The sequence below is a fragment of the Aythya fuligula genome, chromosome 1 (genome assembly GCF_009819795.1).
Source record: "Aythya fuligula isolate bAytFul2 chromosome 1, bAytFul2.pri, whole genome shotgun sequence".
Classification (NCBI taxonomy): Eukaryota; Metazoa; Chordata; class Aves; order Anseriformes; family Anatidae; genus Aythya; species Aythya fuligula.
In genome coordinates this window covers 108929513-108955311 of record NC_045559.1, presented here as the reverse complement: position 1 = coordinate 108955311, position 25799 = coordinate 108929513, and the positions used below count along the sequence as shown (strand labels likewise).

At 33.5% G+C, this 25799-nt stretch overlaps 1 protein-coding gene across 1 annotated transcript in view; it reads right to left on the bottom strand.

Moving 5' to 3' along the window:
- Positions 1–554: 554 nt before the first annotated feature.
- TMPRSS15 (transmembrane serine protease 15) overlaps positions 555–25799 on the bottom strand; it is a 93862-nt gene continuing 68617 nt past the window's right edge. Inside the window, exons 19-30 of the mRNA XM_032195767.1 lie at positions 23306–23395; positions 21855–21980; positions 21259–21390; positions 18782–18892; positions 16073–16205; positions 11226–11321; positions 8077–8126; positions 7456–7630; positions 5325–5506; positions 4989–5084; positions 3880–4019; positions 555–2168 (exon numbers count right to left, since the gene is read on the bottom strand). Coding sequence (XP_032051658.1) covers positions 1998–2168; positions 3880–4019; positions 4989–5084; positions 5325–5506; positions 7456–7630; positions 8077–8126; positions 11226–11321; positions 16073–16205; positions 18782–18892; positions 21259–21390; positions 21855–21980; positions 23306–23395 — 1502 coding nt within the window. The 3' untranslated portion in view covers positions 555–1997. The remainder of the gene's footprint in view (positions 2169–3879; positions 4020–4988; positions 5085–5324; positions 5507–7455; positions 7631–8076; positions 8127–11225; positions 11322–16072; positions 16206–18781; positions 18893–21258; positions 21391–21854; positions 21981–23305; positions 23396–25799) is intronic.

Genomic DNA, 25799 nt, shown 5'->3' with positions numbered 1-25799 from the left:
AATTACTTCATCCGCATCAATTTATACTTGATTAGAGAATGCACTTTATTTTTTCTTTTTATTGTTTTTTTTTTTTTTTTTTTTCCAGTGAAGGAGAAGAACAGGAGAAACAGACCACTACTAAATATAAGGTTTTGAACTCTTAATATTTTAACCAACTTTCCACCCCCACATAGTTTAAGAACAGATTAACAATAAAAGAAATATCTGTAGCCAGTTAATTTGCAAAGATAAAAACACTACTTCCTTTTACATATATTTAATCTTGCTTGCTTTGGACATCTGGAAATGTTGTGTGAAGTGGTGTTGTAGGTCTTTTCTGATAGGAGAAGAGATTTTTTGGCATCCAATTTTATTACATTGATTAGCATGTTTAGGTGGTCATCTGGAAAATTAAACATTTCTACAACAGCTGAAGAAGAAAATGTTTGCCTATATTCTAATCACTAATAGATTGTAACTAGTTACCTCTGATCCAGATAGATTATTTCTACCCAGATGGTTTCAATTTTTTAAGGGGAAAAAAAAAAAAATAAATAAAATAAAAGAGGAGAGGGAAGCAGCTACTATACTTGGCCAGGGAGAATTTGTAATTTCTGGGTCTTCTTCAGGAATCTTGACTTTTTTTTTTTTTTTTTTCTCAATAACTGCCAACCTGTGTTTGTAAGCTAGCTTCTGGGCACTTCAGATCAGCATTTAGCATTGTAAACACCGAGCATTGAAACGTCTTACAAAAATCATTGATCTATGTGTATACGTACAGATACATATATCCAGTAAATTAGAATGCATTTTGTATTTTCATGTGGTGCTGCAGAATTAAAAGGCATTAAATTTCTATACTAGGTTATAAGCAGAATACGCATCACCTTACGCCAACATTCAGACACCACTGAATTTAAGGCATTTTAACAAGAAGAGTAGTGTTTTAATAGAACTATATTTAGACCAATAAGATCAAACAGATTTTTTCCCCATACTTTTTACAATTTGGAATGCTGTTAATAGGCGATCAGGACAGATTTTAAACAAAACACAAAATCAACATTAAAAGTCCCCAGGACAGAAAAAGCATAAACTATCAAAAGAACATTTTATTCACCATGATCTTCATTATTGTCAGGACTTTAAAAAAATATATTGTATTTTATGAGAAGTTGTAGTACTGTCAGTCAGTGCCAGGGTCTACACAAGTACATATCTGTAATTATTTGAATAATTACCAAAACACTTGCATAAAAAGAAAACTAAAAAGCTATATTCCATCTTTATTTAACTATTAATTCCAAACAAATTGCACCGGAGATAACTTTAATCTTACATTCAAGTTTGTTCATTATAAAGCAAGATGATACAGGATTAACCTTTATGCACAATCTACTAATATCACATCAGAGCTTTTTGTAACAGACAAGTTAGAAGAACTCCCATGAGTCCAGTTTCAACAGATAATGTATACTTTCATTTCAATACATGGCAATTATTGAGAAGAATTGACTATGCATTGAAATAAGAATGCACCTTGGGAAATAGTGTAAAATCATAAACATAGTTAATGTCTGGCCTGAAATTAATAATTTAGACCATTTTTCAATAAAGCATTTGTGATTTGAAAACTAATTTTCTTCCTTCTTTCCTTCCTTCTTCCCTCCCTCCCTTGCCATGCTTTGTAAAGCTCTCTACTATGCATTTAATACACTGCTGTTCAAAGAAACCGTTTCCCCACACAGTGGATAGACAGCAGAATTACCTTTCATATAAAGGAAAATGTAAAATTATAAAACTATTAAAAAGTATAGAATCTGTTTTGATATATTCCTCTCAATTTTTTATAAAGAAAGTAATTTTCAATTATTAATATTTCTTTCCCTAAATTTAAATCCAGACTGAATTTTGAATTATACCTTTTCAGTTTCTCTAATTGTGAGTTTTGAATGCTAGTCTCTTTTGCATTATTATACAGGCTTACTTTCAACCTTTAAATTCAATTTCTATCATTAAAAAATATCAAGGTAATAGATGGTATTTTGTATCCAGTCCACAAACATGGTGACTCGAGTATACACTCCTGGTCGTTCAGGAAGTGCACATTTATAGCCAAATGATGTTACACCTACCAAAACCCACTTGTTACCATCTTCAAACATCAGAGGGCCTCCTGAATCTCCCTGCAATATGCAATTCAAAAGTTAAAAGTGAACAGTGTCAGCTGTTAACCAGAGGCTGTTGGTTATAATGTGTTTTTTTTCTTGATGATCTTTAATCATGAACACTGTATCTTTTTATGCCTTGGACACCAGAAATTAGAGTAATGTGGATTCTTCCATATAGAAAACACAGAAATAATCTATTTTAAAAAGTTTATATGTAATCTCTCTATATTTATAATCTATAAATAATCTATGATTTTTTTTTTTTTTTTTAATAATAAAAAAGGATGTGATTTTAAACTCTCATTGGTCTTTTAGTAGAGGACTGAGTTTCAAAAGATTATTATACATTTATATGTATATATACATTTGTTGGTGGTAAATACCTTCATTTTGCACAAAGCTTGGGTAAATGTGTAGAATTATTTTCCAGATGAGTCTATTTAGCTAAAATACAGTTCTATTTTCTGTCCCCCAACCTTTGGCAATTTCAAATTCAGAGAAAATGATGGCAAGATTGCCAGAAGAGGAGATGTACTTTTCTGCCACCTCTTTCTCAATGGGTTAGCAGATGCAAGAGAGTGCAGGAGATAAATTTAATTCATCCCACAGCCTGAGTGACCTTTCATGTCTTGTTTTGATGAAAAAGAAAACAATGATTATTTTTTGTTGTCTATTCTGGAGCTAGTTAGTTCAACCAGTATTACTGTTGTCTTCTTTAGGTTCTTTGAAGGGAGCTTTAGGGAAGAGTTCTGTGGGGACTCAGTTATTAAAATACTTCTGCCCATAAATCTAGAGCATCCACAAAAGTTCAAAGGCTGTGACAGCAGCCTAAAGGCTGAAGCAGTATCAGGAATAACTTGTTCCTCTTTGCTCATGGTTGAATGGCCATAGATCGCAATGTTGGTCACTTGTACTCTTTATCAACCTACGGCGCTACACTTTTTTTTTTTTTTTTTTTTTTCAGTTGTAAGGGCAGGAAACAAAAAGGAAAGCTACAGAGGCTGAAGGAAAGGAAAATGAAAGTAAGCTTGCATACACTCGTCTTTGACTGAAGTAGCCAAAGTCACTGCACCTGATGAAGGCTTAGGCCAGGGCACTAAGGCAAGATCAGTTATGTGAGAGTGTTCCTTATCAGTCTTGAGGAGAGCCAGACAATCTCCATGCTGTAGATTCCACATTACTGGAAGAAAAATGTGTTGGCCTACTCTGACTATGCCCTCAAGGATATGCAGTGCATTAAAAGCAGAGCGGGAATGGACAGAACTGAAAGCCCCAGTAAACAGCCTCTCCAAAATACTGTGATGTTCACTTATAAAACATCTCCAGAGCCTACGTATTCTGGGGAAAAGCATCATTGCTCTCTCCCTTTCCTTGGGTGAGGTATTTTTGAGATTTTGCTTTATTGGTATTTATTTCTCTGTACCCTGCTTTTTCCTAAATGTGTTCCCTTTTCCTCCATGGAATTACTCAGAACTAATTATTCAAAGTTTTGTTCAGAAAATTTCCAGTCCTCATAGTTATCTCTCTATAAGGTTACGTCAAGATGATGCAAAACAGATTTTTATTATAACATGTATCCTAATAAAGTACTAATTAGGCAAAATATTGTGAGTAGAAATTATATTCACAGTGATTCACAGTCCAGGTTTTAATGACTGGAGGATCACTTTCTCCCATAATTAAATGTACCGTGTGCTTGCAGTGAAAATGAGTCATTTATCCTTACCTTACAGGAATCTATTCCTCCTGTGTCATAGCCTGCACAGATCATATTTTCAGTAATACTATATTCTGGCATCCATTGCTGGCATTTGTCATTTAAAATGAGAGGGACCTCTGCTTCTTGCAATATATTTGAAGAGGAACCTGATGAACATACAGACTGCGTTTACTTCCTTCAATAAATACGTACAACATGCTCAGAATACCAATAATTTTGTTCTTGATCCAACATGTTGGGCATGTTTCCAAACAGTAGGAAGCCCTGCTGCACTGCTGTATTATTCAGGTTTATGCCCCTGAAACACAATCACTGATTAAATGGTGCTCATTAACCGAATCCTGTCTTTCATTTGTGCAATGGGACTGAATTTGGTTATAATTGAATCAAGGTTATTAAAATCAGTGACTATGAACTTACTGTGGATAGGTCTGAGAGCTAATTAAAGGCTTAGAAGCTTAGATTGCCCAATGTTTCCACACTATTCATTGTATAACTTTGACCAGGTATTTCTAGTTTTGATAAAAATTTCTGTTACTGGTTTCCAACTGAAACTTTAATTGCAATTTTACTCTGAAAATTGAGGTGCAAATATTTATAAGCAACCATGGAAGTGAAATGGCATGTTCATTATTTTACAGAGTTTCCAAATTTTGAGAAGGGGATATACAAATAGAATATACATTTCACACTACAGTCAGTATACGTGCTTCTGAAGAAAATCATTTGCACATTTTCAGAAACACTGGGCTTTCTTCCCTTCCCCTTCCTTTCCCCTCCCCAAATATCTTGAAATAAGATGTTCATATTTCATATTGAGAAAAGCAGTAGTTGTATTCTCCTAAGTGGGATACAGTAAACTTTTTCATAATTTAATGGTTGTAGATATGTTTTTTTGTTTGTTTGTTTGTTTGTTGTTTTGTTTTGTTTTGTTTTTCATAATAAATATGTTGTAACTCTTCTACTTTGCTTTGGGGAAGAAAGAGTGGGTGAGTGGGATAGCTCCAAAAATTCTGTATGGAGTACATCTCTAATCTGTTTTGCTCCTGTGGAATCAGGAGCAGACTTTCCCTCATGGCTTCATGCCAGTTATAATTTTCCCACAGATGACTCACCTCCGCTTGTAGTATCACCCCAGCCAGCAATGAAGCAGCTAGTTCCTGGCAAAAAGTGTTGATTTTTTTCTGGTAAGCAGACAGGTTGTATGTAGTCTGTGAATGTGAAATAAACAATCAATTTCAACCTCTTTCCTGTATTCTGTTTTTTATGGAGTCACAAAAGAAAATGTTCATTAACTCCAATTCACTTTGGGGAGCAAAATAACCAGGAAGTACTGGATTGATTTATTAGGTTGTAAAAAATGTACAGCCATTCCATCACCTCATAGTTAAGAGCTTAGCATAATAGAATAAATATATTTTTTATGATAAAATACCAACTCACTTATTTACCTGTATATTGCACTTTGTACTGAAGATGCATCAGAGCAATATCACTGTCTTTTGTAAGCTTATCGTAATGAGGATTTATAATTATTTGATCGATGTATCGAACTACTGTTGAGGGGTGTGTCATATTCAATTGGTCATGCAAGCCAAGAACTGCCTTCCATTTAGATGGTTGTAAATGCCTCCTAGAAGTTGCAAGGAATATTCACAATTTTGAATGATTAATGAAAGTTCTGAAAAATACGTTAGATAAAATGCTAATCTTTAACCTCCAAGCAATTCATAGCATGTTCACATTTTCTCAAAATAAATATGAATATGTAGTGGCTGTGCTTATAATTTTGTGATAGTAATACCATTTTAAACATCCATATAGTAGAAATACGTGGTTGATTCTTGATGTTAAGCTTATAATGCATTATTTATAAGAATTAATCAGATAGCAATGCAGTGGAGGAAAATACATCAACTAAATTGCTATGGCTTTTTAAACATTGGGAAGAATACTGCTGGCTGCGCATAATGCAATTAATATTGGTCCCAGTTAGAAAATTATTTTGGAGTTATCTAAAGAATAATAGATTTACAATGTTGTAGATAATGCTTCAGCTCACTGACTCAGAAAATTGGTCTCTTAATTTTCTTATCTAAAGTGAAAACAATATGTTTAGACAAACTATGGCATAATCTTATTTATTTATTTATTCATTTTATTCATTTTTTTTTCCCTGGGTTACATATTTGAGACTGTATCTAAGTTAGAGAACTTATGTATTTTTTTTTTAATCAACCAGTTAGTATTTTCAAAAATATATTTTCAGCCATATCGCATGAAATTGGTTTCTGCTTATCTTTTAGTCTGACAAGAGGTTATCTTCTTCCAAATTTAAGCATTTAAGTTAAATATTCAGAATTAAGGGATGCAACTGGAAGCTTGCACTTAAGGAAAACTACAGCAAAGTCAAGGTGATAAAATGAGATTTAAGTGAAAAGAGAAAGGTGATATAAGTGAAAAGGAAGCACCAAAATAGATGTGGACTTATTGTGTGCAAACTAAGAGGGCTTTATCCTCCTAATTTCAATGACTTTGTGACAGGAATATGGCTCTTGTCATACAATGAGGAGGCACTCATATATTGGCATAGTCTGTACAGCATTATTGTTAAGCTATTTATAATTAAAACTCTACTGTAATTTTGAACAGAAATGTTTCTTTTTTGCCATTCCAGTTTCTGGGTGTCTTCTACATAATGTTTCTATGATAGACGTTATGGAGGCAAACCTTAGAAACTATTTTAATATGTATCACTTCTTTGAATGGTACAAATAACACCAGCTAGAGAGCATCCAGTATTGTCTAATCAATGCACATAAATCAAGATTCATTCCAATTACACACAGCTGATCTTGATCAATGAATAGCAGTATAAAAGAGGGACAGGCAACACTGAATATACCTTTCTGAAACACCTTGTCCTTTAGAGCATTTACAGAGACTGAAGTAAGTAATGGGGGCCCAAATTGCTCATGGTTTAAGTGCAAATGCTTGGTATTAATACCATATGTTCAAAATGTAATTCTTCGTTGTTCAGAAAATGCTTCTTAGTTTCCTTGATTCTCTGCTTTAGAGTACAGATTGAGGATTTCCCAGTAGGCAAAAGAGCCTTTAGTCAAGCTCCATGAGCTTCAAAACACAGTAATTAAACAGTGAGCAAGATTTTAATTTTTTGTATCTGTATCACAAGTTATTCATTATCTGCTGCCCCCTTAGTGAACCTGCACATAAAAAAAAAGTGTTTCACCATCGTTCTTAAAATCAAAAAGAAAAGACATGGCATGGATGTAATATGACAATCTCAGCTAGTTGGCATGATGCCCCGTAGTCAGTGGAGACAAAGATACACTTGTGAATTTATATTAATTTACTTCAAAACATCTAATAAGCCTCAAAAAAGTGTAATTCCTGAGTGTTTTCAGTACAATCCTTTGAAAGTATGCTTTTCTCTGTATAGGACTGACTGATGGCTCAGGACTACACTTCAACCCAGCTTTACTGACAGCCACTTGCCATTAGGATACTTGCATGTTGAGGGAGTAATAGCATGTGCTAATTTATGAGTGCATTGAACATTACCCATATACACAGTGTGCTGCTGTCACCAGCCATTCCTCGCTGACAAGGGAGGCTCCACAAAGATGCATGGAATTAAAATGAAGTGAGACTACCCAAGGCCAAGCTTCTCTTCTGGCATCACTTCCACCTGCAATCCTTGTTCTATTGTTCTGAGTTACCAAGCGTTGTCCACAAGCTAAAATAACAACAACAACAAATAGTGGTTTACATATGTTTGTAGGGTAATGTGGTACATTTTATTAGAATAGTTAATATTCTTGGAAAAATAGACTTTGTACTACCTGACCTGCTATTCAAAAATGCTATTATCGTGGAGGAAGTCATTTTATAGCTGAAATCAAAATGAAACTTTGTAACTTGGATTTAGATGTATTATCTTCTGAGACCTTGACATTTATATATATATATATATATATATATATGATTTCTGTATAGATTCAAATGCAGTGTATACTTAACTCTGAAAACAAGTGAAGATTATAAATTTTTCTGTTTATATAATTATAAATACAGCTTTTATAGTCCATTCCCTAACCTTTCAATTCAAACTATAAACATTATGCTTTATGGACTGAACAATCTGATTTCTGTGTTAAACATTCCCAAGGTGTTTGTACTTACGTTTAATGTTACATTGCAGATGAATCACCTGGTTGTTCAAACAGTGTTCTCTAGAATAAAAGTATAATTAAATCACAAGTATCTGCATACCAGGTAACAATCTCTCTAATATATATAAGCACTTAAGTTTAATTAGTTTATCAAACTGTTAAACATAGTATTTTGGCTACAGTCCTCCATGCTTTAATTTTTTAATTATAAATACAAAATATTCTTTTATATATAATATTACATGTATATGTTCTTCTTTAATGGACACTTAATTGATGCATGTTTTGGAAATAAAAGTAGATTTCACTTGTGATTTAAGTGAACAAGTCATCTGCTTATGACAGATTCTCAACAACATTGTAACAGGATATGGCAATTTTTTCTGCCTTTTGAGAAGTTTTCAGTAACTAACCACTAGAGATCAGTATAACCAAAGAATTTTTAAAAGGGGTTAGTTTGGTATCAATGTATCTTCTTTACTAAGATTACAGTGCACTATAAAATACATAGCTGCGTATAGAGGGTTAGGAATTATTTAGCAGAGATAAAGCCGGAGCCTGAACAGCATGAGACCACAGATCAAAACAACTTGAGCATTTCTGATACCCAGAGGTTTTAAGATTATCTTCATAGCTTGTAATGAATCTGAACACTTGGGACAGTGTGTGTGCCAGCAATTTAAATCTGATGCACACAGAAATATATCAGAGAAAAATAAAAAAGACTGCCAAAGGCTAGTTCACAGTATCTCTTTTTAAAAGAGAAAAAGGGAAGGATTCTTTAAACATGATGTGATATTATGCATCCCTCACTATGTTTACACTAAAATTTGAAATCTGTTGTGAGGGGGTGACATGACCCAGCATTTTCACAATGGCATAGTGGTGCAAGAAGGGCAAGTGAGAAGAAGTAACCCTCTGCTCCACTACCCAATTAAATCTTCACCATGGTGAAGGTGAGCGAGTGAGATATGCCTCTAGCCTTGTATTGTATCATATGAACTATTTGACATGTTAGATTTGTTCTTTTTTTTTTTTTGGGATTTGCATATAATTGGGTCAAATGTATCTCCCACCATCACTGCCTACTGATTGCTTTCATATAAGGTATTTATGGGCTTCTGCTTTATCATCTTTTTGGAGTGAGCTCACAGTATGAAAACCACTTCTTTGCCTGCACTTCAGTTTACTAGTCTTCGGCTACCTCTCGGTAAACTCGGGAGACTTCAAAAGGCAACAGAGGCATTCCATGGGCGCTGCATACACATCTTATGTGACCCTCTGAGTGCAATCCAAGGAGCATGCAAGGCAGAAATCTAAAATACATGGGACATCTGTGATTATAGTCTTCACTTAGGAATGGCAAAAGCAATTATGCCTGTGGCGTCTGCTCATGTATCTTCAAGTCATGATTTTGACCTGTACAAAGCTATTTTTTGTACAAGAAATACATTACCTAAAGGCATCAGAGAACAGTTATACTGTCTGCACCACAACTGAGGATCTGTGCTCTCCTTTACTTTTATGGTAGTTATGCTTGAATATTACCAAAGCAATGTGAGCAACACCTTTTATAATCTGATTACGAGCATTTGATTTTTTAATTATCAAAACTATGTGACCTTTCTGTCATTCATTGTATATACCACAAAAGCATAGGAAACTATAATGGTGTCACCCTGTAAAATTGATTTCTATCGGCTTTCCAGGTGAAAAATGGTGGAAGACATATCTATTTCAGCAACAGAAATACAAATAAGATGAACAAATTTATTCCATTTCCTCCCGCATTAATCACTTTTTAGTGCTTAGCAGATATTAGCAGAAGGTATCTTTAAATCACTGCCACTGTTTGTTGGCTATCCTTATTTAGACATGTAGTCAAGAAAAAAATGAAAAATAGGTTGTAATGATATCCAATAAGTTAAAGATACTTTTACTACTAATGAGAATGATAAATGTTTAGGATTAACAGAGTACAACTAGAAGATACAATGCTTGCTTTTTGTTTGTTTGTTTGTTTGTTTTAAATTTAGATAAAATACAGCATATTGAATTGAGAATTCCCTCCTGCTTTGTTACTATGTGGTATGTTCATAAAGGAAACTTGAAAGAATATGGACTCTTTCCATCCTCAACATCATTTCAGCATTTTAGCAATTATACAGTAATTTTCTGCATCAGTATTTTTGGTAGGATTCCAGGAAAATGTGTGCCCTCATAAGCAGAAACACAGTAATTGAAGTCATATATTTTATTTGATGATAGAAAGCCCTTCTCCTTTTGGAGGTGTACTGTAAATCCCATAATCTCCTGAGAATATAATCTTGTGCAAATGTTACCATTTCATTTAATCTACAAGAAACGCTACCTGTTTGTAGGACCCTTCAGAATCACTTCAAGTGAACTGAAGTTCATTTGGAATGAGAAAGGTTAAGGGTATAATCAAATGCATCTCACCTAATTATTCAGTTCTAAATATTGAGACAAACCCAGAAGTCATTTTTGGGTGAGATTAATTTGTCTAAACATCTGTCTGGTGCCCTAAACTCATATCAGTAAAGTCAATGGATTACAGATGTGATTCATTTCATTCCAGCAAAGATAGCTTAATGAATCACAATTTGGAAGTGCGTATTTTTGCTACTGATTTTGGAGAGAACTTAGTGTGTTATCTCTTATATAACAATGGGGGAATACCACTCCATTTTAATCCTTCTATTGGTGCTCAAAGTAATGTAGTATATATTCATAGTTTAGAGATCTATACATAAGAAATACTTTGTAAATAGGATTTGCAAATGAGGTGTCCATGTAAAAAGAAATGTAAAAATAATGGTATTTATCATTTCCACGTTTCCACATTTCAATGTTTAAAGACTTCACATAAAACTGTACTGAATGCTGGCTAAAAATGCAGCAAGCATCTCTTTCCTTTGAAATTCAATAATAGACAAGAATGGAAGGGGGAAAAGTGAGTTGCCCAGTGTTATATAAAATTCATCAGCAGATAGAGAATAAAACCTAGCTATTTTGATACTACCTTGTACAGAACCATGTTACCCCTCAGAAAAACTTGAGGTAGAAATTACTGTATAAGTGGCAGTCACCATACGTACAGTTATCCTTTGTATGAGGAAGAAACTTCATTCTACCCACCTTTTTGTAAATATGAGGCTTTGGTTAGCTGTTTTGGTGATGGCAGCAAATGGGCCATCTCCAGTGAATAATACAGTTGATGACATATTTGCATCCCTAGAAGAAAAAAAAGACACACTTGAGTGTTTTTAGATATTTAAACTATTCCACCGGTGGAGGGCTGTTTGGGAAATTATTATGGTGGTAGAATAAACTTCAGCATTTATTTTTTATTTTTTTTTATTTTTTAATGAAATAATGACTATCTGGATATTTGTGAGATTTTGAAACTTACATGCATTAAATTGCTTCTTGCCTACTTTCATTCTCACACCTTCTTGTAAGATCTCTAATGCTACAATTATATTGAAATAGATAGAAATAATTATTTTAATGAAAGTAAATAATTAATTTGTGCTTTTTGGTGCCACACTGAATTGTTTACAATACTGATTCTAAAATATATGGAACTAAAACTTAGAATGCAAAATTGATGAGGAACAAGATGAACCTTGGAATATCACAGTTTTGCAGTTTTGCAGGATGTAATTTCATTGCTATTTTACCTTTGTACCTAGAGAAGAAATGAAAATTAGATTCTTTCATGAAGAATCTAATGCTACCTTAGAAGTTAAGTTTCACCCCACAGATATGTTGAAATAAAAATAACAGAATAACCTCTTCTCAAGGAGAGGTTTAGACTGGGTATTAGAAGGAATTTCTTCACAGAGAGGCTGGTCAGGCATTGGAATGGGCTGCCCAGGGAAGCGGTGGAGTCCCTATCTTAAATACCCAGAGGTATTTAAGAAACATGTGGACATGACACTAAGGAGCATGATGGGACTTGGTAGGTCAGGTTGATTGTTTTATGTGGTGATCTTGAATGTCTTTTCCAACCTAAATGATTCTATGATTCTAAGATTTGTGGAACAAATCAAGGGTATTGTGTCTTCCACTGAACAGGTTAGTTCATTTGAATTAAGCTGTACTCCTAGATGCCCTTTTCTACAACAACGGCATTTTGAACACCAAAGATTCTGTGAACTATTGGTGAGACGAAGTGTTTTGATGTTTACAACCCATATCTAGATTTCGTTCATAGCTTATTCTGCCCCATATACTTTGTGATACTGCATATAGCCGGCTTGGAACATATACTCCCTGGCTCTAGAGGAAACCTGGGTAAAAAAAGACAGCTGAGGTCAAACTACATAATTGTTTTGGGGGTGACAGCCTACTTCCATCTGATCCTTTAGCCATAGATATTTCAGGAGTGAAAAGACAAACATTTGTGCAGGTTTAATACACAGGGAGCACCTATCAAGGCAGTATGACTTCAAGTGCACTCACTCTCCTGGGAAGTATGCAGTCTACTATTTGCCTGCAAATCTGCTGTGTGTGAAGAGTAAGATTAGGAATAGGAAAAAGGAGGTTTTCAATAGCCCTGATGTGCCACTAGGAAAACTGTATGACATGCTCTATGGAAAAAGTCACTCTGAGAAAACCTTTGATAATTACATTTGATTCATTTGTTTTCTTACTTTGACTTCCTGAAGTGCACAAAGCTGGAGATTCCTAAATCTTATGTGACTGCAAAACCAAGCTGCTACTCTTTTAATTAAGTTATTGGTAAAATGAGTCTTAAGCATTTCTGTAAGTATAAAAAATCATAGAAATCATCCGCTTTTCCTGGAGTTTCTCAGATTAATAAGAACATGATAGTTTAGTAGGTCCAGAAACTCTGGACAACTCTAGACAGACATAGTGCCACAACTCTTTAATTTTCATTGATTCATGGCATTATTCAACACATAGATTAGGTGTACCCAAGATAAAGTATTTTGAAAAGATTACTTTTCCTAGAACTGATTAACATTCAAAATAGAACTAGTTTTCAAATGGAGGGAATGATAATAGCATATTATGAGAGCTTTTATCTCTAATCATCCAGACTCTTATCATTTCAAAAGGAAAAAAGATTAACATCATAGGCCAGATTCTAAAAGTAAGATGTATCTTGGCTTTTCACTGTGGGTCTTCTGTTATTGAAAATGATCTGTTAGAAATTTTGAAGGCTGTGACAGAAACGGCCTTTAAGAAGCTAATACAGGTGTTAAGTTCCTCATTTCATTCAACATGTTGACTAGCCAAAAGTCACAAAAGAATATTGGATAAATTTCTTACGCGCAGATCTACAGCGTTATGTAAGGTTTCAGTTTCTAATTCTGTCTCAGATGTGTTCAGTAACAATAAGCACTATATTGACTGTTAGGAAAGATTCAGATAAAATGGTATATTTCAGAAAAACTATTCAGAATAAGGATAAGAGTGACATTTGTCCAATAAATACAATTCCTTTTACTAACTAAAAAAAATCCACACACATTTAAAATAAAAATAAAAATATACCGATATATATATATTCATACATTTGTGATTCACATTTTGTAATTCATTGCTTAGTTTTCAGGCTGCAAGGATGTTTACAGTTTGTTTAATTTGTGTTTAAGCCACACAGCAGTGTTTTTGCTTTCTGCACTAATTTTATGACAAACAGGAGAACAACAAACACTAAAGAACAGTAGCAAATTACAAACAATGAACACATTCTTTGGCATAAAAAAAAAAAATAATAATAATTTAACATTGTCATCAGATACACATGAAGTGTAGGCTGAGCAAAAGATTCTTATTCAGGTTTCTCAGTTCCACCAATTAGTGCCTCTTGCACTCTGGACTCATTCTGAATATAGGTTAGGCAAATAATTCGCAAACATTTTGTAGATGAACACACAGGCATCACTCCACATTTGCTTATTTGGCACATATCACAAACATGACAGTCACATACTTGAAAAATAAAAGTAAAAGGATTCTGCTGTGTGATTTATCAGAATCTGTGTGGAACACTGCATCTTCTAGCTCAGCTACATAAATAGTCAGGATATGCTGCAGGACTCTCATTGTTTCCTTTTCATGAATTAAACAAGAAACGACACTAGAAAATGTATAACCAATTAACAGCAAAAGTAATTCATCCCAGATGAACTTTAGCCTCTTTCTCTGATAATGCAGGATTCTAGGTAGTTATTTCAGTATAGCAGCATGAGCTATAGCCTATCCAAGACCTGTTATTACAACCATCCATTTACTAACAAATACAGTGCCAGTTATATACAAATATGCTGCTACAGGGAGACTCAAAGGCAGAAATACATTGATGCTTAAGGGATTTCTATATACATATGATAATTTTATCCTATTCTGCAGGATTTGTAACAGAAAATGCACCCAAGATACCAGAATGTGATACAATGTCAGATTAAAAATACTATATATTTTTTAAACAATGGGTATAAACTAAACAATGGAATTAAAAAGAACTAATTAGGAAACTTAATAGGATTATTTATATATATATATTTTTTTTTAACAAGTGTATTTGACTCTATTATACAGACAAGCTCTGAAATATATTGCCATAGAATAGTATGGAGACAAAAGAATTAGTAATTTTAAAAAGCTAATAGAAAATACCATGGAAGACAAAGTTCACTGAAGCCTATCAAATATTAAAATGTAAACTAAACCATTACACCACAAAATGACCAGTGTCCAGAAGTTACAGAGGAAAAGGAGGCAGGAGAAGGCAGGGAGAGAGGAAGAAGGCTACTGGCCATCATAACAGACAAAGTTATTTGCCTGGAAGAACATTTAGTCACACTCTGTATGTCCTTATATGCATGCATAAATTAGATAATTATATAGATAAATTAGATAATCAGGTAAATAATTAGATAATTAGGTAAAACAGATAATACATATTATAATCAGGATTTGTGCATGCAGGTATTTGATATGTATATAAATGCAGTACCTACCCAAAAGAAATAAAAATAAAACAGCACACATTCTCTTATCAGGTGATTAAAAATACTTTCAAACAACATTTAGTCATTTTTCTACATCTTCCTAACTGTGTGGTTTCTAAAACTGATTTATGAGACAGGCATTTGCAGGCTTCCTACTTTGGTTAGAGACCGTGATAAACTGCAAGATAGAATTTCATTTGGTTATTACTTGAGTGAGTGACATTCCCTAAAAACCTCAGCACTTTAGGAAAGACATATATTATTCAATGGATGGCAATGAAGTTTCATATAGTGTAAGTGAGGTCAGAATTCAGGCCATAAATTTTACCATAGTTGCAAAAATACAACACTTCTGCACTCGACCCTCCTCATCCCTTCCCTAGAAATTCAGCTGATCAGTAGTAATTGAAGCCAAATCAATTTTTTTAAATCATATGCTTCCTTTCTCCCTCCATCCTCAACCACACCTGAAGAGAAATATAGTTTCCTAACTGAACAGCTAAGGTCTGATGGTAAGTATGAAATGTACTAGGAACCTAATTGCAGGATACCCAAGTGGTTATCTTGAATTTACTTGAGGTGAACATCAATATGATAGTGGAGCAGCCAAGGCTGCTGTTTTCTCCAGATTTAATCTGGAGCAATCCTCATAAAAAGTGAAGACATAAATGATGACATAAAATGATAAAAGACTAACAACTCCACATCAGTCTCACAGTGTTCTCCAACATATATGCTCACGCCTAAGCTAACATATTCAAAATTTGCAACACTGTGATGAATGCCATCAAAACAGGCACTGTGACACTTATAAATTTGTTGGTTGACCTCACAATTCATTTACCAGAGAAAAGTAGACTTGTTTGTTTGTTTTGCCTTTTTTTTTTTTTTTGGTATTGACACCAGTAAAATGATGAGGGAAACACAAATACACAGACTCAGAAAAGCTTCAAACAACGTACAAAGACACTGAATATTCTGAATATTTTCACTCACCCTAATCCCAGCTGCTGGCAAACACTGTCTGAAATCTGCTCGTTCCAATCATCTGCACATGCCAGGTGCCATGTCTTCCCAATCCTGACTTGTACCAGCCCTTTGGTGCTTAAAGAACCATTAAGCAATCTCACTGTAGACCAAAATGGATAGAAGCATTTTAGGCAGGTGGTAAAAAAACAAAAAAAAACAAAAAAAAACCCACCATGAAACACAAACAATCCCCCCTCCACACAATGCAGTATTATTATTGCCAGCAAAGAAAAAAAGTAGTTAAGGTACATTACAGCAGTAATAAACTCAGTATGTAGAAGATGTATTCCCACAGGAAGTAAATGCTTTTTCCTTCTATATTTCTGTGACAGGACGTTTTCATAGCTTGTGTTTTGCAAGTCTCATTAACAGACAGTAAATAGTACATTTTCCATGTACTCTAACAACTATTTCTTCTTAGCCAGTACCATGCAATTTTGAACTACTGTGGTGAAGCTTTAGCTACATGATACTCAGTAACACTGACTAGAAGTAAGGTTAAAACCCGAGCTGACAGAAAAATTGGATTTTCCAGTTATAATCACTTTGAGAACTTTCAGTGTTTGCTTTCATTGCAGCTTAAGTTAAAATGATAACAATAATAATAATAAAAAAAAAACTCTCTGAAAACCAGTAGTTCTATCAAAGTGTTTTTTTTTTTTTTTTAAAAAACAAAACAAAACAAAACAAAAAAAACAGAAAAAAATTGGAAACTCTTTATGTGGTAAAAAATCTTATGCTATTGTCATGGTGACTAAGGAAGCTGGAGCAGAAGGTCAACAGAATTCTGTCTATAACTCATAGGCTACAGCTGAACTTGAGACAGATAGCAGTTATTGCCAGCATGAAGCAGGGAAAGCAATATAATTCATTTGCAATTTACTGGTTGCTGAAATATAGTTTTCACGAAAATACTAGTTCTGCAGAAAACCTTTTTGCAACAAGTATTTCCATAAAAATTAACATTTATCCACTTTATTAAAAATAAATAAATAAATAAAAATTCCTCTTTGACATGCAGAGCATGTGAATGAAATAAGTGACAGTGGTTAAATTAATGGTAAACATCACTCATACAAAATTTTGGAGCAGTCTGTAAAATCTCAGAATTGCTTGCACTGTGAGATTTCTCCAAATCACTTTTGACACCTTTCCTGTCTTCTACTTTAACTATAATTCCTTTTCCTTTCTCCTCATCAGATCTACATTAATCTCCAAATACACTGCTGGTAAGCAGTAAGAGACTTACTGAGCACCCAAAAAGTGGTTAAGTGTAATGTCATATACTTTAGAATTTTTAAAGAAAGAGATATCCTATGTCTTTTCTTTGGAGTCCCTGGGAAGTTTCATGAGTTGGAGTATTTGAAAATAGCAGCTTGTCTGGTCTAAAATTGTACATATGATAAGAAATTGAAATTGGTTTCAGGAAAATGAGCAAGTATTTTGGACACTGAAAAGACTCAATATGAGGGTGTCTAATTGAATTTGCATTTTATTTTAAAGGTTAGACTGATTCATCCAACTTTTGTATTAAATGGGTTTTTGGAAGCAATTCTCCCTATCCCTTAATGTGAGGTAATTGGTTGTGAAGAAATAGACAATCTATGGCAAAATAAATCTTTGGGAAAATGTACATAATGTTAATTTAGGTGATGGTTACCTTGTTCACATCTTTAGCAATGGCAAAGAAGAAGCTGAAATGAATTTTATTTTGTGCATTTTTAAAGGCAGAATATGGTTGCAAAAAACAGTTAATTGCATTAATGTGGACACTGACACTGCTTTTTCAGACATTATATACATATACATCCATATAAAAGATGTTGAAATCAATGAGAACTGTCAGCCAGATATATCCAATGATACATCTGAACCCTATAAGTCTTTCTTAAAACAAAGGAAGATGATGATATATTGAGCTTAGAAGTGTGCTTTTAACTTTCCCATTAGTGTTTCATAATACATTGTCAGAACAGCACTTTTTCAGAAACAGCAATATGATTTCTGTGCTAGGCCCAATGTAGTTTTAACAACAGTTTTACACTGAAGTTGTTGCTTAGGGAACATTTTTTCCATGTTATGCAAAATGAAACCATATGTTGTACACCTAAATTTTGAAAAGAACCATTCTATGAGATGATTAAGCAATTGCAGCTATCAATTTTCTTGTAGGAACCTGCACATCCACTGAGAGCAATAGATATTACTTTTTCATTTGTGCCACACCTTCATCCTATGGCAATGCCAGCCATGAGTTGGAGTGCAGGCTTGCTGGGGGGTGCTCTGTGCCACTATTTGACAGTTTCTCATTTATACTGCTGTGAAACTGAAATTAATAACAGGAAAAAATACAAAATTTTGGAAATATGAAATGGATACAGAATGAAAACATGTAATGAGTTTTCATTTAATTTTGAGGTCACTGTAAATAGTCATATATTTAAGTACAAAGTAACTTCCTACCTTTCCTAGAGACTTAAACAAGATTACACGCATTGTCTCAGAAATGTGACTTTACTTTTCTGTCCCTGACAAAGTCAGGTACTGCTGTGTAAATCTGCATGGCTTGCATACAGATGCCACAGTTTACACTAGATAAGGTTCTGTGTCTGTTTGCCTATGAAACTCCTATCAAATACTCATGCATTCCTTCTCTACGTATGAAATAAAACTTACTGCACTTCGCTTCATCAGAGCCATCTTCACACTGAGGTAGGTTATCACAAAGGTTATGCAATGGTATACACTCTCCACTACGACACTGATATTCCTCAAGTGTACACGCTCCTGAAGGAGAACATGAAATGAAAATGAAACCACAATTACTGGAATGGTAAAACTGTAAACATCAGTTTGGTGGAGATCATCCAGTTTACCTAAAAATAAAATTGGGTAGATAGTATACAGGATTTTTTCCTAATGCCTTCCTCTTATGATTCTTATGTTTTCCCTTTACTTTCCCTTTTCTTTCCTTTCTTTTTTTTTTTTTTTTTTTCAAAATAATTATGATTTTCAGATAAATAAAAGCTAATTAAGTATAAATGTGGTATTACACCTTACAGTTTCTGCTAAAGTTAGCATTGCTCAGCTACTAGTGTTCTTCTGCTACACAAATGAATCTTTGGGGTGGATGAGAAAAATCAAATCCTGATTAAATCCTGTTGAAAGTGACTAATAGTCACTTTGGATGTTCAACACTTTCACAGAAGTTTAGTGGCTTTAAAGTGTGTCAAGTCAAATGTGCAAGTAAAGAGGCATTGACAGACAAGAGTTTCCTTTCAAAACCTAACTGGAGGAAAGGGGAGACAAAAGTAATAGAAATGAATGAGGACAACATTCACAAAATAGGATTAATCCACTTCAGTATCAGCTGTGTAAAAAATGGAGATCCTATATAGAGTAAATACAAAGCTGTAATCCTTGCTGTGTGGGGACCAGTGTATTTAATGGCACCATTTGTTATGTCTTAAATCTTATTTAAGGCAAGACAGTTGCTCTCTTCCTAAATTTTGAATATCCATATAAAAAGATTAACTTATCAGCCAATATGGCCTGTTATCTAACATGGATGTAAAACAGTATGATTTCTGTAATTCCTGAATCAGATTTTCACACATTCACTGGCCACAACTGATGCCAGATTTTCCACAGAACTTAGTTCCTACTTCTACAGCTAGATGAAAATAAGATTTTCAAATATGCTTTTCTTATTATATTGCATATCATCAAAAAGTTTTTATTGTAAAATTATTCTTCCTTATGAAAATCTTAGTATCTCATGGAAAAATAAAATGTGAAGAAAAGTCTTCTTTACTTACAAAATTTGCTTATTTACTTACAATATGATATCAGTCTGTGTTCTTTGGCTGCAAAGATCGTGATAACTTAACTCTTCTGCAATTGCCAGCCTTTTAACATATTTAACGAGACCTGGCAATGGGCACTTTGAGAACTCTGCCTTTATAAGCACAATAATTTATTTTACAACAAAACATGGGCAAAACTTAATCTTTACTGAACCAGTTAAAAAATAGTCATAGTGTTGTTGAGCTGAACAAATGTGATAGATAAGGAAGAAAAAGAAGCAGTAAAATGGTCATGTGCCCATATAAACCTGCCTGTCAGTCTTGCAGAAGGTGAGTTAATTACCAACAGTAAATCAATGGTTATGATTTATCAGATAATATATATATATATATACATATATCACTATTACTATATTATTATATCATGTTAATCTATAAAAAAGCTGACCTTCTGATATTAAAGGAAAGCAAAAGAGTGTAGATTCTTGTTGACTTTCTGCTCATTCAAGTGAATGAGACTTCACACATCTCTGAACACATACTGCTTCTCCATTCTCTCTTTTCTGTTGTCAGACTTCCATAAAGTAATACAAAGCCTTTCATTATTTTCAATAAGGTTTGACCTAGAGTTAGTGTAAGGATTTGTCCTGTTAAGCACATTGGTATTCCACATACTTTAGCATTTGGCTCCAGTTTATGTGTTTTTTTAGATTGCTGTATTATGCAGGTGACAAGTACAACTGCAGTTCCCAGCACAAACATGACTCTTTCAGCAGGAAATTGGCTGGGATCAGACACATTGCTGTCTAAACACGTAAAAGTAACTCTTCCCAAATCCTTCATACATTAAGGATCAAATTTTTAAAGCTGCAAGAAACACCATATTTCAAACTCTAATCTGAGTTACCATACACATTTTGTTTTTCTAGTGTGATTGGTAAGAAGTATTTTACAAATGCATTTGAGCACACATTAATGATACCACCAAATGAGTGACAAAATGATGTTCTTTTTCTAGAGTTTGTATAAATAATAGTTCATATTTGCCCTTTTAGGATTTAGATGGTTCACTGGTCAAAATACTGGGTCACTTTTTCCCATCCTATTGAACAGAGCTGCAGATGGTACCAACATCAGCCAACTGGATACTTTGTAAAGTAACAAAAATGTCACATTTCCTGCTAGAAAACATAAAGTCATAAAGTGCAAATGAGTAACTGTTAATCTTTTTAACTTTTTGATATTTCTATTGATTAACGACTGAGAGTCACCTCCTACTCTCCACTTTTTCTCAAATGTATTTGACCTTTGGTATAACCTCTTAAAGACATGAGATTGTACACTGACCTAGATGATAACCAGTAGTGAAGTTTGCAAGAAATCCTTGCTTCATTACAGTCGTGTCCGTAAAAAGGATTACCGTCATCTGGTTTGTTGTAGAGAAGACATCTGGCAATGGGCCTTGTCCTGTGTAGACAGCTACTCTCCAGGAGAACATGAATATAGGTTATTTTGATCTTATTTATTTCAAAATGTTTTAGAACTCAGTGCAAATATTGCTACCACATGAATACAGTTATTTCTTAAAGACTTACTGCTATCAGATTTTGATGCCCAAAGCTCAACCCCAAATTTGATATGTCAGTATAGAAAATAAAGTTTGATCAACACACGAATATTGTTCTGTTTCTGCGCATACATGAGCAGTCTTATTTATTGAGAAGTTAATTTCTATTGGATTGTATGGAAAGCCGTGTGTGTGCAAACATTTGGGAAACATGATGTCACATACTGTATGTTTTCTTGAGTTTTCCTGCTTATTTATAAGATGTATAAATCTGAAGAAATGTAAAAGAAAGAGAGAATTGATTTCCTTTACATCAGATCAACAAGTTTGCTCCAGTGGCCTAATTGCATTCATTTTACCCAGCAGTTTTACTTGCCCAAAAGTGAAGAATTTGGTCCTCTGCCATCTCTGACTTCAACTATATCATAAATATATTCCACATCAAAAACCTGAAAATGAAGTTGAATGTTCTTCCCTATTTCGGCATTTAAGTACCATACACCTAGAAAACAATAACACACAAACACAAAAACCGACTTAATGGTTGTCACATTTTCTGAATCATTTTCACATTGAAGGAAAAAAAAATAATCTCTGTTAAAATATTCAGAATTACCCACGAGACTCAGAAGTCTACATTTCAACTTTAGAAGTGACGTAAGCTGTCCAGATCTAAAATCCCATTTACTCTGATTTTCTAAAATGCTTTTGAAAATTATATTTATTTTTCTAAGACATAGACAATTGTGTTTATTATCATTCATGGTGCCTGCTGTTTCCCTGCAATAAGAAAGGTAATTGTTTTGTAACTGTGAAAACATGACAGCCTTGTCACTTAAGCCCCTATGCTATTGGATAGTAAATAATTTCTATAACCATTCACAGAAACCTGTCTTTCAAATTAGATCTCTTTTTACAGAAGAAACATTTGCCTCTGTTTAAACCACCTTTATTATATTTTTTCTAAGTGACTGTGGGTACTATGGAAATCTTGCAAAGAAAGTTAAAAGTAACAAACAACACAAAACACTTTTTCTCTCATCATAGAATGAAAATTATTTTCCTACTAGTAACAATCATGTCTGGGAACTTGTGAAATTAATACGTGGAAATAAGAGCCATATCTCAAGTGGGACAGAAACACAAAATAAGTTTTGCTATTAACATCGCAGCACAATTCTCCTGTTAAAGGTAAAGTAATAAATAATTGAAATTTAATTAAGAAGCAACAGCAAAATTCTCTTCCTTGCTTAATCCATCAACAGCACACAGCATATACCACCTTGAAACATCATAAATCTCATTTTCTATTCACCTTTGCAAGCTGTAGCTTCATCCAAATCAAGTAACACTAATTAATGCTGTCTTTTCACTGGTACGTTAAGAAATATTCAATAAAGATAATCCCTTGCAAAATACATGCATATATAATTTCAACTTTAAAAGGTTTAAAAGGGTTATTTAACAAAAAGCTGATGACCAAGCCACTAACCCAACAAATATGTTGAGGTGAAATGCTAAAAGTGGACTTTCAACATCTTCTCATGTGTATTGATATGAAAATATCTGACATAAAAGGCATAATGTATCTGGCCTGACTGAAACCACTTCAAGGGATTGTGCTTATCAACACCAATTTTTAATCAACTGGCATAAGAATCCCTAGCTTCTGCTAAGCATCATATAGATAGACTTCAATTAAAAGAGCCCAAAGTATTTAGCTTGGATCTTTTTTTTTTTTTTTTTTTTCTTGACAACATTTGAAAGCATATTTAAAACCTTTATCCAACTAAACTTTTCATGAAGACTTAGAAAAGAATGACTTACATGATGCTTGATTAGGATAATAGTTTGGAAAGTTTTTAGAGCTGAACGTACTGTTTGGCTCCCAGAGTTCAACTGGTCCTCCACAGTCACCTGAAAAAGAAAACATTTCAAAACATAATTCATCTATTACTTTATTTCTACAATCATCTGTCTACAAAGATAATATAGAAAAAGTAATTTTATGAAGAAGATATTCACTCTAACTGTAAGGGGCCAGCTATATTCCTATTGTTATAAAGCTTGAACAATGAACTGTGATAAGCCACCACTCCACTTCCTTTGGGGAAGGAAGGTGTGGAAGAGCTTTACTGTCCTTATCAGCTGCAGTGGCAGACTTGCAATTCATGCCATCGGTCAGCTGTAGGTCAGACAATGCTGATTATGAAGTGCTAGTGCCGAGGTGCACAACTGCATTCACAATGGTGTTATGAGAAGTCTACCCCACATAGGCAGGAAAGGATATTATTTGTTTCATTTGGTAATTACTGGTCTTCAAGCTGCACACATGACAGAAAATGTGAAGAAAACTGTATAATTTAGTAGTGTATTAACATAAAAGCTAGAAAACATCTGTATAAGACAGGAAGCCTCCCCATCCCCCAAACATAAGCATTCATGCATGTAGCATGCCTTGCTTATTATCTAATTGATTTTCTTGAAGCACTGGCAGAGATACTAAAGCCCATTTTGTCATCTAGAAAATAAACTTTGTAGCAAGACCATATGAATCTACAATGGAAACCATTAGAATTTACCTGAAAACTTATTGGTAGCAAATTTTTTAGTTGAAAAGCATTCAAAAAATTATAAAAAAAAAAAATGTCAGGTGGAGTTTTCACCATTTTGCAGTTCATCTTGGCTAAGAAATAAAGAGCAGTTTATTTTCTCATTCCATAAACTTATAAAATGTATTTAAAACAAACAAACAAACAAAAAAAACCCACTATTGTTATTATTGCAATAACTATTGTTTAACTCATCAATTAAATATGAGACTTTCAAATTAAGCTTTTATGCAAGGAGGTTTGAAACCCATATATTTCAAAACAAGTATGTCTACTAGCATATCTACTATTCTCCCCCTTCAGGGAAAGGTGATATTGTTGATGTGAAAAATCTTTGAACTTCTATAATGATAAATGGAATAAAAATTTCCACTACAATTTCAGAATATAAATTCATGAAGATGAGCTGCAGATTTTGAAAGGAGGGAACTTAGAAAAACACTAAAGAGGTCTGATCAGGTACTCAGACTTTTCCAAACATACTCTAATGCAGTATGTGAAGGCATCAGAACTGTGTGCGAATACATCTATAAAGTGATGTTATATATTGTTAATGAGCTAGGAAACACTAACTAGCACACCTAGTATTTGTATATTTAATGAGAGAATTGTGAAAGGGTCAATGCTTTCAAAAATTTAAGACTTTAATTTTTTTAATTTCCAGTTTAAGTCTATATTGAAAAGCCAGATGACATCTTCGATGCTTGGCCTGAAAAGATACCTTAATAGTTATCTAGATATATGACAACAACAAAATTGGCACTTACAATGTCTGCCTTGATAAATATGACTTTTTACTCTAATGACAGCAAAACAATGTACAAAAGCTTGTATATATTCTGAAACAGAACATCAAAAGACTGATTACAGCGAGATTCATTATTTTCCTATTATGCAATGTTTTTAGAAAAATGGGTCTCAACGTGAGCAAAATACTCAATGTGAGTATTTTAAGAGCTTATACTGTCATTTTGAATTCATCAGGAGTCAAAAAGCTTTTAGTTAAATCTTTTTAAATAGTAAAAGTAGCCATTTGTTCTTTCCCCAAAACAACAGCTCCAATAAAAAAATATCCTAAACATGTACTTGCACTCAGATATATAAACATAACGTTTTATATAAAAGCAGGTAATTTAGATATGCATATGCACACATATGCACACACACAATTAACTGTGCTGTATATACTCAATACTCTCTTTCAATTTATAGTACAAAAAGGTGGTTTACATCCAGAATATATCAGCTTCATATCCCCAAATTTTACTACATGTTAAGAAATGTTATTTATGTTACTTCAGCTGTACCATTGGAAAGAAATCTGTTTTACCAATTCTGTTGTTCTCTAATACTTTTTTCAGAAAAAAAACCACTGCTCTTATTTCCATTATTATTATTATTATTATTTATTATATTATTTCAATTTCCAAGAAACAGAAGTAAAGATAGAAGAATTCTACCATTTGTTTTTCTTGTTTTATTCCTTTAATTAAACATGATTTTGTCAACATAGTATTTGGTTAAACATTACCCCCCTATTGGTTTACATTTTGTATTTTGGTATGTCTGTCAGAATTTTACACTGTGAGTCTCTAGTATTCTAGAGACTTCTTTATATACAAGTCTTACTGAGGTTGTCCATTGAATTCTACTGGGAACAAGTTCCACTAAATACATGAAAGATTTGAACTTTCTCATTACAGCATTTT